Raw genomic sequence first — 13,305 nt, 5'->3', positions numbered from 1 at the left:
CAGATACCATTCACTTCAGTGTTCCAGGTGTGCACGCTCCATGTTCATGGTCTTCACTCTGGACCATAATTAGATTAATCAGCTATGTAAGTGCAGGGCCGGATTGATCTACAGTATCTAGTCACTCATTGATACAAAACTGCGGGAAACAACTATAGACACCCACACCAGAATGTTGTAAGAAGGGCTTTACTCTTGTCAAAAGAGAGAACAAAATACATCAAATAGACATGATTTCCACTTCATTCTAGCTATAGAAAGTTTGAGTAAGGCAAAAAAATACATTTTCTTTCCACTGATGCGGGTAAGTAAAGTCTGCCTACAGTCATATGTGAAATGTTTCCGGTGAGATCATCATGATTAGCAACAGAGAGACCTGGCCAATCATCCACCATCATTTACTGTAAGCGTAAGGGGTGCAGGCATCTGTGGCTTAGACCATGAGAGCTGACACCTGAAGATAGAGAACCACAAACTAGCTAGACTCTTTAGTCGCATGGCACTACACTTCATAAAACAAACATTTCCTTTGTGTCACAGTGAAGTAGATAGAATCAATGCAAAATATAACGTACATGTGCTAATACACTAGGTGCACAAAACATTAAGAACACCTGCTCTTTCCATAACATAGACTGACCAGGTGAATCCAGGTGAAAGCTATGATCCCTTACTGACATCACTTGAGTGATCCACTTCAATCAGTGTAGAAGAAAGGAGACAGGTTGAAGAAGGATTTTTAAGCCTTGACATGGATTGAGTCATGAATTGTGTATCTGTGCCATTCAGAGGGTGAATGGGCAAGACAAAATATTGAAGGGCCTTTGAACGGGTAATGGTAACAGGTGCCAGGAGCACCGGTTTGAGTCTGTCAAGAACTGTAACACTGCTGGGTTTTTCACGCTCAACAGTTTCCTGTGTGTATCAAGAATGGTCCACCACCCGAAGGACATCCCGCCAACTTGACACAACTGTGGCAAGCAGCATCCCTGTGGAACTCTTTCAACATCTTGTAGAGTCCAAGCCTCAATGAATTGAAGCTGTTATGAGGGCAAAAGGAGGTGCAACTCAATTCTAGGAAGGCATTCCTAATGTTTTGTACACTCAGTGTATATACAGGCAGCTATAACATTGTGAAGAGGAACAACTTGGCTGGCATCTGCAAACATTAATACCATTTTACAACAGTTGATCAACACAGCTATGTACTTGTTGTTTTCAGTACAGCAAACATCTAAAAGTCTTTACAAAGATCTCCCTATCTTTATATCTCTATTTTCCAGAGCAACACTACGTTGATCACTATTATCACCAGTTACAGTAATTCTAAACTAAAGTTTAAATTTAATCATAATATCACACATTTTACACATCAAGCAAAAATAAAAATAAAATTTAAGTCTAAGCTAAGCACTACAGAGCCTTCTCCCCTCCTCTTTGATGGCAGGGTGAGCTGAGGTCTGCTGGTCCGGGGCATCAGAGGGGTCCTAGAGAACAGGTGTGGTCTGGTGAGAGGACAGTCTACCCAGTCCTGTGGGTAGCGTAGATATCTCTGCTGCGGGTTGCCACACTAAGGGGCTGTCAGGGGGAAAAGAAAGGCTTTAGGTGACTGATGTAGCTGTTTGTTGTTGTTAATTAAGTCAGATTCACAGATCAGTTTAAGTCAGATTTACAGATCAAGATTCACAGATCAGTTTCCATTGCAACACCACTATTTTTTATGCATCTCCACCGGAAGTATTGTGAATAGCTAGGCTAGATCATCTCCCTAAAATACTGACAGACATTAGCTAACCAGGAGATGTGGAATGAAGGATAGGTAAGAGATACGGATGGAATAAAAGCAAAAAATACAGATGGAGAGCTAGACGAGGTAGTGGTAGACAGCCTACCTCATAGTCAGGACTTGGCACCACTGGTGGGCCACGGCCTGCTGAGCGGGAAGTGGCTATGGGGAAAACCAAATATAAGTTAGTATCAATTAATAAATAAACAAAACAAATATTTAATAAATAAACAATTCACTATACTGAACGTTTATAACACATGATCGATACCCTATGTGTACTATGTCACAGGGAATTTAGATTTTTATGATCTCTAAATACTTTGTTGTTGAGTAGTCCTGGGTATGGTCAAATTAAATAGGCAAGAGCTTTCCTTATCACCAAGTGCCACTGTTGGCAGATGGATAATCAGATGGTAACAGCGTTACGTTTTTGGGGTGCAGCAGGTCCAGACTTCTTCCGAGCCCTGAGATACACAATGAGGATGACCCCTCCTGTCACCAGCAGGTCCCCAATGATGGCCCCGGCAACCAGAGTGGGATTCAGCTCATAGCAGTCCTCACACACTGCAACACCAACAACACACAGATAGGCATAGGGGTGGAAACAATGTGTTGAAACGACCGCTCAAATGGGATGGAGAAAAGAGGTTGGGGTGCATTCAGGGAGAGGGAAATGTGATTTGAAAGGTCCAGTAAGTAGTGTTTGCCAATTAACAGAGATACAGAGATGAGTGCTGAATCTGGGGCTCCGCACACGGTTATACTAAACATACTGATGTCATTAGGACACTTTTACTCACCCTTTCCTTTAAAGTAAAACTGATAGGTTGTTGTTTTTTCAGTATCATACTGATGATCATACTGATATTCACAGTGGTAAACTCTTTTCTTGCTTTCATCATATTTCACTTTGAGTTCTTTACTTTTGACCTTGTCCATTTTGTTAGTGTCTTCATACCAATCTCCTTCACCAGGACAGGTCATTGTGACTGTAGTTCTCCAGAATGACACATCTCCTAAATAAAGAAAACACAACGGATGCTTTAACGCAGGGGTGACAAACATACGGCGAGGTGGTCCAATCCAGCCTATGGGTCATTTGAGTATGAAACTTTTTTTCCCAAATAATATTCAAATAACTAGCTTTTATATTATACACTGAGTGTACAAAACATTAAGAACACCTTCCTACTATTGAGTTGCGCACCCCCCCCCCCCCCTTTTTCCCTCAGAACAGCCTCAATTAATCAGGGCATGGACTCTACAAGGTGTTGAAAGCGTTCCACAGGGATGCTGGCCAATGTTTACTCCAATGCTTCCCACAGTTGTGTCAAGTTCTCTGGATATCGTTTGGGTGCTGGACCATTCTTGATACACACAGGAAACTGTTGAGCATGAAAACCCCAGCAGCATTGCAGTTCTTGCCCCAAACCGGTTCGCCTGGCACCTACTACCGTACCCCGTTCAACGGCACTTACATTTTTGGTCTTGTCCATTCACCCTCTAAATGGCACACATACACAATCCATGTCTCACTTGTCTCAAGGCTTAAAAATCCTTCTTTAACCCGTCTTCTCCCCTTCATCTACACTGATTGAAGTGGATTTAAGAACTGACATCAATAAGGGATCATAGGTTTCACCTGGATTCACTTGGTCAGTCTAAGTCTTTGGAAAGAACAGCTATTCATAATGTTTGTACACTCTGTGTATTATATTTCAAAAAATATATGTAAATAAACAGTACGGTATTGTCAATTAAAAATTCAATGTCTGATTAAACACATAATGGTATATTCACCAACACAATAAAAATAGTATGCAAAATTAACTTATCTTAGAGTACATTTTTATACAATTCAGCAATGTTTTGAGTCTGTAATTGATAAGAATAGAGTCAATGTCATAGAGTAAAAGACAGGGATTTTTTTTTACATTACCTTCACCCTCCACAGTAGTCATGATGAGGAGGAAGACAAGCCCGCCATAAATGCAAGCTCTCTTCATTTTCTCTACTTCTCAGACAGACCTTCGATTATCTTGATTTTCAGCAGTCAAAAACTTAAATTTTAGCTTACTAGGATTGTATCTGAAACAGAACAAAACTAGACTCAGGAATAATAGAGAGGAGACAGAAACTTTTTAAGTTATGGCAAGTCAACAAAAGTCATCCAAAGAGCTCTCTCGCGCCCTCTCTCTCGTGCTCTCTCTCTCGTGCTCGCTCTCTCACGCTCTCTCTCTCTTCTCCCCTTTGCAACAGGAAGTGAATGCTTGTATGCAATTGTTATGTGCACTCTAGAAATGAGGGGTTAAAGAAGGGTTCTTCTAAGGTCCTCAAAGTTCTTTGAAGAACCTTAGTGTTCTTGGCACTGAATATTCCCCACAAAAGTTTCGTCCAAGAACCCCATAGGAGGTGGGGTTCATCGAGGAACCTCCTTAGTTGGTGGGGGTTCTTGCAGGAACCTAACTGCCTAACTGAAACATTTGGATTTGAATTTGAAAGGACAGCAGGTGCAGGCAGGTGCAACTTAAACATTTTAAGATCTCCTTAATTTAAGGTTTGTCCCTTGTATGATCTAAATTGATATTGTTTTATAATGATACCATCTATCTTTTCATATCATTCTAAAACAGAAAATGAACACAATTCAATGGATATCAATCAACAAAGAGGTAAGAATATGTAAACTATAAGAATAGGTTGAATGCTAGATGTTTTGGGTGCATATGACTAAACTGCTTACTTGTGTCTGTGTCTGCAGGTATACAGATGAGGAGGCATACAAAGGTATGTCAATAGGTATTGATATGTTATGCAGATCACATGTATCATCCTCCTCCCTTACCTCGTCAATGAAAATATCATAGGCCTCTACGTTATGGACAAGGTATGTGCATGAATACCATTATCAAAACAGTTTTTTTCATTCATATTTACCACAAAAACCAAGGTAAAAATAGTGTCGTATGCATGTTTTGTTAATCATCTGTATAACTACAATTTTTGGGATTCACAGACTTCACCCTCCCTACACCTCTGATGAATATAACAGGGAACCTGTTCGATCACCATGCACTACAAAATCATTCGGTCTATGGATACGGAGAACATCAACACATTAACATCAACAGGACAAAGGATATACACATTGGACTTGGGGCTCTGCTGGGAGTTTGCCTCATATTTAGATTTTTTTTATTCTGCTTTGCCACTAAAATCATAATAAACACTGACAACTAAAATATTGTGTTATTGTTATGCGCATTATAATTATTATTAATAATAATTGGGGAGGGGGGTAGTTCAAAAATGAACCCCAAAAGGTTCTTCAAAAGGTTATTTGAGGATCCATTAAAAGGGGTTCTTTGAAGAACTTAAGGGGTTCCCACCCAGTTTCAATTTGAAGAACCCCTAAAGGATACTCCAGAAACATTTTATTTTTAGAGTGTGGTTATACTGTAAGCCTATCAAAGATGGTGGATGAATGAAGATGTCTTACTCAGGCAGTTTACCATTGGAAAAAATGGTCAAGTTTCCTGTCTGTGTAAGTAGGCGTTCCCATGTGAGACCAATGGCTCTGGTCTACTTATTGTCTCTCCCCGCTCGGGGGCAATAAGTAGACCAGAGTGGCGCCGCCCCCAGAGTGGGGTGTCTTGCTTTCTCTACCGCCTCTGGGTCTATACTGAAGGAGTTACCCCTAAATGTACCTATTAGTGCTTTGTTTCCATCCCACATAATTGCTTTTTAAAGAAAATACATAGGCCAGTACCTAAATTATTTTTACAATACCACACACACAATGGTTTTGACTTGTAGATATGACTGAATGATTTTGTCACGTTGTTTCTTATTGTGTTGCTGTAAGCCTATGTGTAGGCCTGTGTTTTGTCTATTACAATAAATTGTTTGAACTAAAGTCTCTCATTTGAAATGAATCATTTGAAAAGCGATGTTTGTGTATATTTGACAGGTTTGGATGAGAGCATCAGTGGTACTTTGTGTGGAACCTTGATGATAAGGACCAGAGAATATAGCTCGTTTGTGCCCCCTGTTATCACAACTTTGAACTGACATAAAGCCAGTGGCCACACCAACAAAATTGAGGGAAACTGGCCCCATTGGTTTACAAAGGCTCAATAATAACAAACGTTGGATCTATAGGTCTCACAACACATAACTATACATAAAGGTTTAAAAGCATATTATTCTTCATAAGCACTAGGCTTAAAAATGCTTTGCAAATTATGTTATAGGCATAGACATACTATAGGGGGATATAAACAGTCATTGGGCCTTTGGTGTTGTGCCAAATATGGCATAACTCTTTGCCTCATAGACTACAGCATCAACATGTCATTTTATGAAGCCTTAAAAACGTTTTACGCTGATGTGTTTTAAGTTCACTGTTTACATTTATGTTGGGGGCACCATCTTAGTCTGGATAAAAATTTGCCACTGACAAAAACAATTATGTAAGTAATGGAATGGCAGTAAAATCTGAAACGTTTGGTGGCTCAACAGGTTGGAAAATAATATAAAAATGTTTGTCTTCCCCAACTTCAGCAAGGGAAAATTAGCTAAGAATAGAGTGAAGGTTTGTTACTCTGCTCGAAAAAGGTGGGAGACCGTCAAAAATGACGAGGGCAGGAACGAGTTGAGACGTGTCCCACATCGTCTGAGACCGCCAGTCAGTGCGGGTAGGCTTGGGGTTTACAGACAGGCTTAACTACAGGTCCAGAAGAGTTCAGCGAGTTTATAGCATCGAAGTGTCAAGTCCATTTTGATTTTATTCAGTGGGTTGGTGGGGACACCACAAGGGTCTAGGCAATTTGGTCGACTCCGGACGGACACCTTTTCCAATGAGCGTAAAGCATTTTTATCTCCTCGTCCTCTTGTCCGGACTGGCAGCTTCAGGTGAGTGTGCGGAGTTGTTTTGATTTATGCTCTACTAATGTTGAATTAATCCAAACAATGGAAACTAGTCAATATAATAGTAATTGTGTGTATTATTAATCTCTGGTTATAGTAGTTTAGATCATATGGTTAGGTTATTTCGTGTCAGTAATGTTTCTCCTCCATCCTTCACTCGACACATCATTACGATGCTATCGTGAGACGTTGAAGTAGCTGTTCTATGCATTAGAGCACTAAAGTGGTGAAAACATTATGAATACCGGAAGAGTCTCCAACCTGACCCGAGTGTCCGATGTGCGTCAAAGGGAAGTGGGAATTTAGCTCCATGCGTTGCTGCGGTATAGGGTTGGTCGCCTGAGCGTTCCTACGTGATTATAAAATGCAACTTGCCTATAGCCCCTTAATGACTTTACATTATTTTGTCGGTATTGAGGCAAAGACGCATTGTTTTGAAGCTTCATGCAACATAATTACTTTCCTGCTTTTGATCATGTGTATCCGTGCTTGCGTGCTAGCAAAGGGTTCTGAGATTCTGACCGCCGGATAGGAAGGTCCACCTGTTTCCCGTGAACAAAGCCAAAGGATGTCGCAGGATGTCGCTAGTGTATCATATGAGCTACTATCTTGGCACATACAAAGACCCTCAGTGGATATGTAATAAACAGATGACACTGAAAATAGTTCAAATTTTAGGCTATTAAGTTAACATGTATACAATTTAGCATGCTGGACTAATTGAAGTTAATTGACACATGTTTAGTTTCATGCACTGGTGGGCATCACTGATATTCCTCTGGAGGACAGTAGGCCTATTTAACCTTGACTTCATCTCTGGAAGTGTCCAACTGTATGCTATCAATGGATTATATGCATAGGTTCAAGCAAAGCACAAACTGCTTAGGGTTACATTGACAGCATGTGCCGAGCAATAATTCCTTCATATTGACAGAGTGCCTGACTAAATGTGCTAATAAAGATAGACAATATTTTGTATTTGTATTTATTATGGATCCCCATTAGCTGCGGCCAAGGCAGCATTTTAAACATTAAAACACATTTTACAACAGATTTCACAATACATTAAGTGTGTGCTCTCCGGCCACCACTCTACTACTACACACAGTCCAGGTGTACGTGTGTGTGTGTATAGTGTGTAGGTTATATGTGTTTGTTGTTGGGTGTTTGTACCTATGTGTGTGACTTTTCACAGTCCTCGCTGTTCCATAAGGTGTATTTTTATCTGTTTAAAAAAATAAGAAGATTCTACTGCTTGCGTGAGTTACTTGATGTGGAATATAGTTCCATTTAGTCATCGCTCTATGTAGTACTGTGCGCCTCCCATAGTCTGTTCTGGACTTGTGGATTGTGAAGAGACCTCTGGTGGTATTTTTTCATATATTTTTTTATTTAACCTTTATTTAACCAGGTAGGCCAGTTGAGAACAAGTTCTCATTTACAGCTGCGATCTGGCCAATATAAAGCAAAGCAGTGCGACAAAAACAACGACACAGAGTTACACATGGGATAAACAAACGTACAGTCAATAACACAATAGAAAAATGTGTATACAGTGTGTGCAAATGAAGTAAGAAGGTAAGGCAATAAATAGGCCAATAGTGGCAAAGTAATTACAATTTAGCAATTTACACTGGAGGGATATATGTACAGATGAGGATGTGCAAGTAGAAATACTGGTATGCAAAAGAGCAGAAAAATAAATATGGGGATGAGGTAGGTAGTTGGTTGGATGGGCTATTTACAGATAGGCTGTGTACAGCTGCAGCGATTGGTAACCTGCTCTGACAGCTGATGCTTAAAGTTAGTGAGGGAGATATAAGTCTCCAACTTCAGTGATTTTTGCAATTCGTTCCCGTCATTGGTAGCAGAGAACTGAAACAAAGACGGCCAAAGGAGGTGTTGGCTTTGGGGATGACCAGTGAAATATACCTGCTGGAGCGCATGCTACGGGTGGGTGTTGCTATGGTGACCAGTGAGCTGAGATAAGGCGGAGCTATACCTAGCAAAGACTTATAGATGACACTATAAGTCGCCAGTGGGTTTGGTGATTAATATGTAGCAAGGACCAGCCAACAAGAGCATACAGGTCGCAGTGGTGGGTAGTACAGTCGTGGCCAGAAGTTTTGAGAATGACACAAATATTAATTTTCACAAAGTTTGCTGCTTCAGTGTCTTTAGATATTTTTCTCAGATGTTACTATGGAATACTGAAGTATAATTACAAGCATTTCATAAGTGTCAAAGGCTTTTATTGACAATTACATGAAGTTGATGCAAAGAGTCAATATTTGCAGTGTTGACCCTTCTTTTTCAAGACCTCTGCAATCCGCCCTGGCATGCCGTCAATTAACTTCTGGGCCACATCCTGACTGATGGCACCCCATTCTTGCATAGTCAATTCTTGGAGTTTGTCAGAATTTGTGGGTTTTTGTTTGTCCACCCGCCTCTTGAGGATTGACCACAAGTTCTCAATGGGATTAAGGTCTGGGGAGTTTCCTGGCCATGGACCCAAAATATCGATGTTTTGTTCCCCGAGCCACTTAGTTATCACTTTTGCCTTATGGCAAGGTGCTCCATCATGCTCTAAAAGGCATTGTTCGTCACCAAATTGTTCCTGGATGGTTGGGAGAAGTTGCTCTCGGAGGATGTGTTGGTACCATTCTTTATTCATGGCTGTGTTCTTAGGCAAAATTGTGAGTGAGCCCACTCCCTTGGCTGAGAAGCAACCCCACACATGAATGGTCTCAGGATGCTTTACTGTTGGAATGACACAGGACTGATGGCAGCGCTCACCTTGTCTTCTCCGAACAAGCGTTTTTCCGGATGCCCCAAACAATCGGAAAGGGGATTCATCAGAGAAAATGACTTTACCTCAGTCCTCAGCAGTCCAATCCCTGTACCTTTTGCAGAATATCAGTCTGTCCCTGATGTTTTTCCTGCAGAGAAGTGGCTTCTTTGCTGCCCTTCTTGACACCAGGCCATCCTCCAAAAGTCTTCGCCTCACTGTGCATGCAGATGCACTCACACCTGCCTGCTGCCATTCCTGAGCAAGCTCTGTACTGGTGGTGCCCCGATCCCACAGCGGAATCAACTTTAGGAGACGGTCCTGGCACTTTCTGGACTTTCTTGGGCGCCCTGAAGCCTTCTTCACAACAATTGAACCGCTCTCCTTGAAGTTCTTGATGATCCGATAAATGGTTGATTTAGGTGCAATCTTACTGGCAGCAATATGCTTGCCTGTGAAGCCCTTTTTGTGCAAAGCAATGATGACCGCACGTGTTTCCTTGCAGGTAACCATGGTTGACAGAGGAAGAACAATGATTCCAAGCACCACCCTCCTTTTGAAGCTTCCAGTCTGTTATTCGAACTCAATCAGCATGACAGAGTGATCTCCAGCCTTGTCTTTGTCAACACTCACACCTGTGTTAATGAGAGAATCACTGACATGATGTCAGCTGTTCCTTTTGTGGCAGGGCTGAAATGCATTGGAAATGTTTTTGGGGGATTCAGTTCATTTGCATGGCAAAGAGGGACTTTGCAATTAATTGCAATTCATCGGATCACTCTTCATAACATTCTGGAGTATATGCAAATTGCCACCAATCAAACTGAGGCAGCAGACTTTGTGAAAATTAATATTTGTGTCATTCTCAAAACTTTTGGCCACGACTGTATATGGAGCTTTGGTGACAAAACGGATGGCACTGTGATAGACTGCATCCAATTTGCTGAGTAGAGTGTTGGAGGCTAATTTGTAAATTACATCCCCGAAGTCAAGGATCGGTAGGATAGTCAGTTTTACAAGGGTAAGGTTGGCAGCATGAGTGAAGGAGGCATTGTTGCGAAATAGGAATCCGATTCTAGATTTAACTTTGGATTGGAGATGCTTAATGTGAGTCTGGAAGGAGAGTTCACAGTCTAGCCAGACACCTAGGTATTTATAGTTGTCCACATATTGTCATGCCCTGACCTTAGAGAGCCTTTTTATGTCTCTAGTTGGTTTGGTCAGGGTGTGATTTGGGGTGGGCATTCTATGTTTTGTTTTCTATGTTTCTTTATTTCTATGTTTTGGCCGGGTATGGTTCTCAATCAGGGACAGCTGTCTATCGTTGTCTCTGATTGGGAATCATACTTAGGTAGCCCTTTTCCCCTCCTTTCAGTGTGGGTAGTTAACCTTTTTTGTGGCACTATAGCCCTGTAAGCTTCACGGTTGTTTCTTTCGTTTGTTGTTTTGTTGGCGACATTTTCGTAAATAAAAGGAATATGTACGCTCACCAAGCTGCACTTTGGTCTTCCTTCAACGACGGCCGTAACACATATTCTAAGTTAGAACCGTTCAGAGTAGTGATGCTAGTCGGGCGGGAGGGTGCGGGCAGAGATCAGTTGATGCTTTTGAGCATCACTCACGCAACTGTATAAACTCTCACTCTTTCAAATGTTCACATTCATGTAGCATTTTTCAAATATATTGCATTTAGGCTAAGAATCAATCTCATGCCTGTCCTCTACACTATAGTAGCCTAGGCTGTAGCAGCACTATACACAACTGTCGACGCAAAATCTTATTTTAGACCAATAAAGAGGAGCTCGCAGGAAACCCTGTTCATGGAGTGCCGCAGATGTAACAGGATTTTGTCCCAACTAGACACCACACCAGACCAACTGAGCTAATTGATCAGTTCAGTGATTGCCTAAATTCAACACACCTGGTCTTCCAGGTCGGTTAAATGAAAAACATCAAGTGCCTGTGGCCCTCCAGGACCAGGGACTCCTACCCCTTCTCTAGGCTCTTTTGGACTACTCTGGGCCAGAGAGAAACGTTGTTTCGATATTGTAAATATCACTGTTTCCCCTGTTTAGCTAAAACATGAATTAGAAGCCGTCACAATACTCTCTTAACCATTATGTGATATTCTGCCATTGGTGATAAATGTTCTTTCGTACCTTGACTGGGTTTCCTTTCATAAGTACATACCTAGGTTTCCTTTCTATCCTTTCCTATCAACCAGCCTTGTGTGCCCATGACCATGAGAGTTCACAGGCACACAACCATGCATGTATCAGCTTGTTTTGATATTCAGGTTTACCATCTTGACACACACATGAGTTCAGAGCAATAGCGAATTGCCTGTGCTGGTTATCTAACCTCCAGATATTTGGTTGGCAGTTTGGCATAGTTGATAACATCTAATTAGCCATAATAGAGAAAGGTCGCTTCTGTTCCACTACTAACCGCCTCTGGTATTAGTACATGGTCAATAACACTAAGGAAAGCTGTGTGTTTTTGACATGCTAAACAGTCAACGCCGCTTTTATGCAGAAAGTGAATGGGCAGCCCAGGGGCACAGTTGATAGCCACTTGGTCTATCTCCAGTTCCACCCTATAAGCTAGCCTCATAAAGTCAAGGGATGGACCTGCTTTCCCGGGCTTTCAATGCAAAGCCACTCTTAAAACTCCTGATTATTATCATGAGAACGGTTTTGGCCCTAAGCTGCTGAAACAATGGTTTGATTTCATATGTACTTCCCTGTGCATGACAAAGTTGTTGTGGGGACTGTTCTGTTGTTCCCCAAACGATTTGTCAATAATGTAAACAAAAGGACTTCCAGTTAACTCTAGTGGGTTTCCTCAGGAAAAAGAAACCAGTTCCAGTAACTTCAGACTGCTCATCTGACGTCGTTAGAGCCAAAAGGAAATTAGTCAAGAACCAGGTAAATAGCCAAGTGACGAATGTTGATGAAAGGCTTACATGTCAGAGCATGAGAGAATTGTCGCTGTGAGAGACTGCATGTATTATGTCAAAAGTTTTATGGAGTCCCTGGGACAAACTTACATATTCAAATGAATTGATCCATTCAAATATCTGCTCCAAAGTCATCCTCCACCTCTAAGGCGCTATGCAACTAAACAAAATGGCTACCTGTAATTTAAATATGGTGTGTGGAAAAGTTTTCTTCCGAACATTAGAGCGTTATTGGTGTGGGCGGTAGTGATTTTGTTGGGTTGGACCTAGGCCCACTTAAAATAATGAATCCAAATCAACAATCTGTCGAGAACTTCCTGAGTCAGCGTTGATGCCTAGGAGGGAGAGGTTTGATGGATTAAACTTTTATCCTTTCTTATCGTAAACAGACTTCTCCTGGCCAATGCTACAAGATTAATTGTAGTCTGTCAGTTCACCCCTAAATTCATAAATAAAGGGGGAGAGGGGGAAGTTGAGAGAGAGAGAAGAGGGTGGAAAAAGAGTGGGACTCCCTCTAGGGCTGTTGTGGTGACCGTATTACCGCCACACCGGCAGTCATGAGACATGACCACAATGAAATTCCATGTGACCGTTGAGTCACGGTAATCTTCTTTTATGCCCTCTGGACATGCTTTGGTAGTACCCAACTTGCTAACTACCATCAGGTCCTAATGGCCTGGTACTCAGGACTCTATTGTCCCTCTAACCACTCTGACATCAATGGAAAATCACATCAAACAATTATCATCAAAACAGTAGGACTATCCTACTTTTAAAAGTCACCTCACTGTGATGATCAATTTGAAGAGAGAAGATCAACAGCAGGTTGAGACTAGAGGT

General features: G+C 41.5%; 2 protein-coding genes across 2 annotated transcripts in view; one reads left to right on the top strand and one right to left on the bottom strand.

Moving 5' to 3' along the window:
- Positions 1 to 173: 173 nt before the first annotated feature.
- On the bottom strand, positions 174 to 3,989 carry LOC139547839 (T-cell surface glycoprotein CD3 epsilon chain-like). Its single transcript, XM_071356963.1, has 5 exons — positions 3,729 to 3,989; positions 2,590 to 2,805; positions 2,216 to 2,353; positions 1,893 to 1,948; positions 174 to 1,578 (listed from the first exon to the last, which is right to left on the bottom strand). The coding sequence occupies exons 1-5, from the start codon at positions 3,793 to 3,795 to the stop codon at positions 1,522 to 1,524; spliced, it is 534 nt and encodes a 177-aa protein (XP_071213064.1). The 5' UTR covers positions 3,796 to 3,989; the 3' UTR covers positions 174 to 1,521.
- A 2,454-nt stretch (positions 3,990 to 6,443) lies between these two features.
- The window catches only part of LOC139547838 (myelin protein zero-like protein 2), a 28,912-nt gene continuing 22,050 nt past the window's right edge, over positions 6,444 to 13,305 (top strand). The window contains exon 1 of the mRNA XM_071356962.1: positions 6,444 to 6,703. Coding sequence (XP_071213063.1) covers positions 6,649 to 6,703 — 55 coding nt within the window. The 5' untranslated portion in view covers positions 6,444 to 6,648. The remainder of the gene's footprint in view (positions 6,704 to 13,305) is intronic.

The sequence above is a fragment of the Salvelinus alpinus genome, chromosome 21, assembly GCF_045679555.1.
Source record: "Salvelinus alpinus chromosome 21, SLU_Salpinus.1, whole genome shotgun sequence".
In the NCBI taxonomy this organism is placed as follows: Eukaryota; Metazoa; Chordata; class Actinopteri; order Salmoniformes; family Salmonidae; genus Salvelinus; species Salvelinus alpinus.
Note: the sequence above shows the minus strand (reverse complement) of the source record. Positions and strands in the feature narration are given on the sequence as shown.

Bases quoted from the DNA above. Each gene is read 5' to 3' on its own strand.
- LOC139547839 (XM_071356963.1), bottom strand. From the start codon at position 3,795: ATGAAGAGAGCTTGCATTTATGGCGGGCTTGTCTTCCTCCTCATCATG. The intron at 2,806-3,728 runs GTAATGTAAAAA...TTCTTTATTTAG, and splicing joins GACTACTGTGGAGGGTGAAG to GAGATGTGTCATTCTGGAGA. The intron at 1,949-2,215 runs GTAACGCTGTTA...TTTTCCCCATAG, and splicing joins ACCTGCTGCACCCCAAAAAC to CCACTTCCCGCTCAGCAGGC.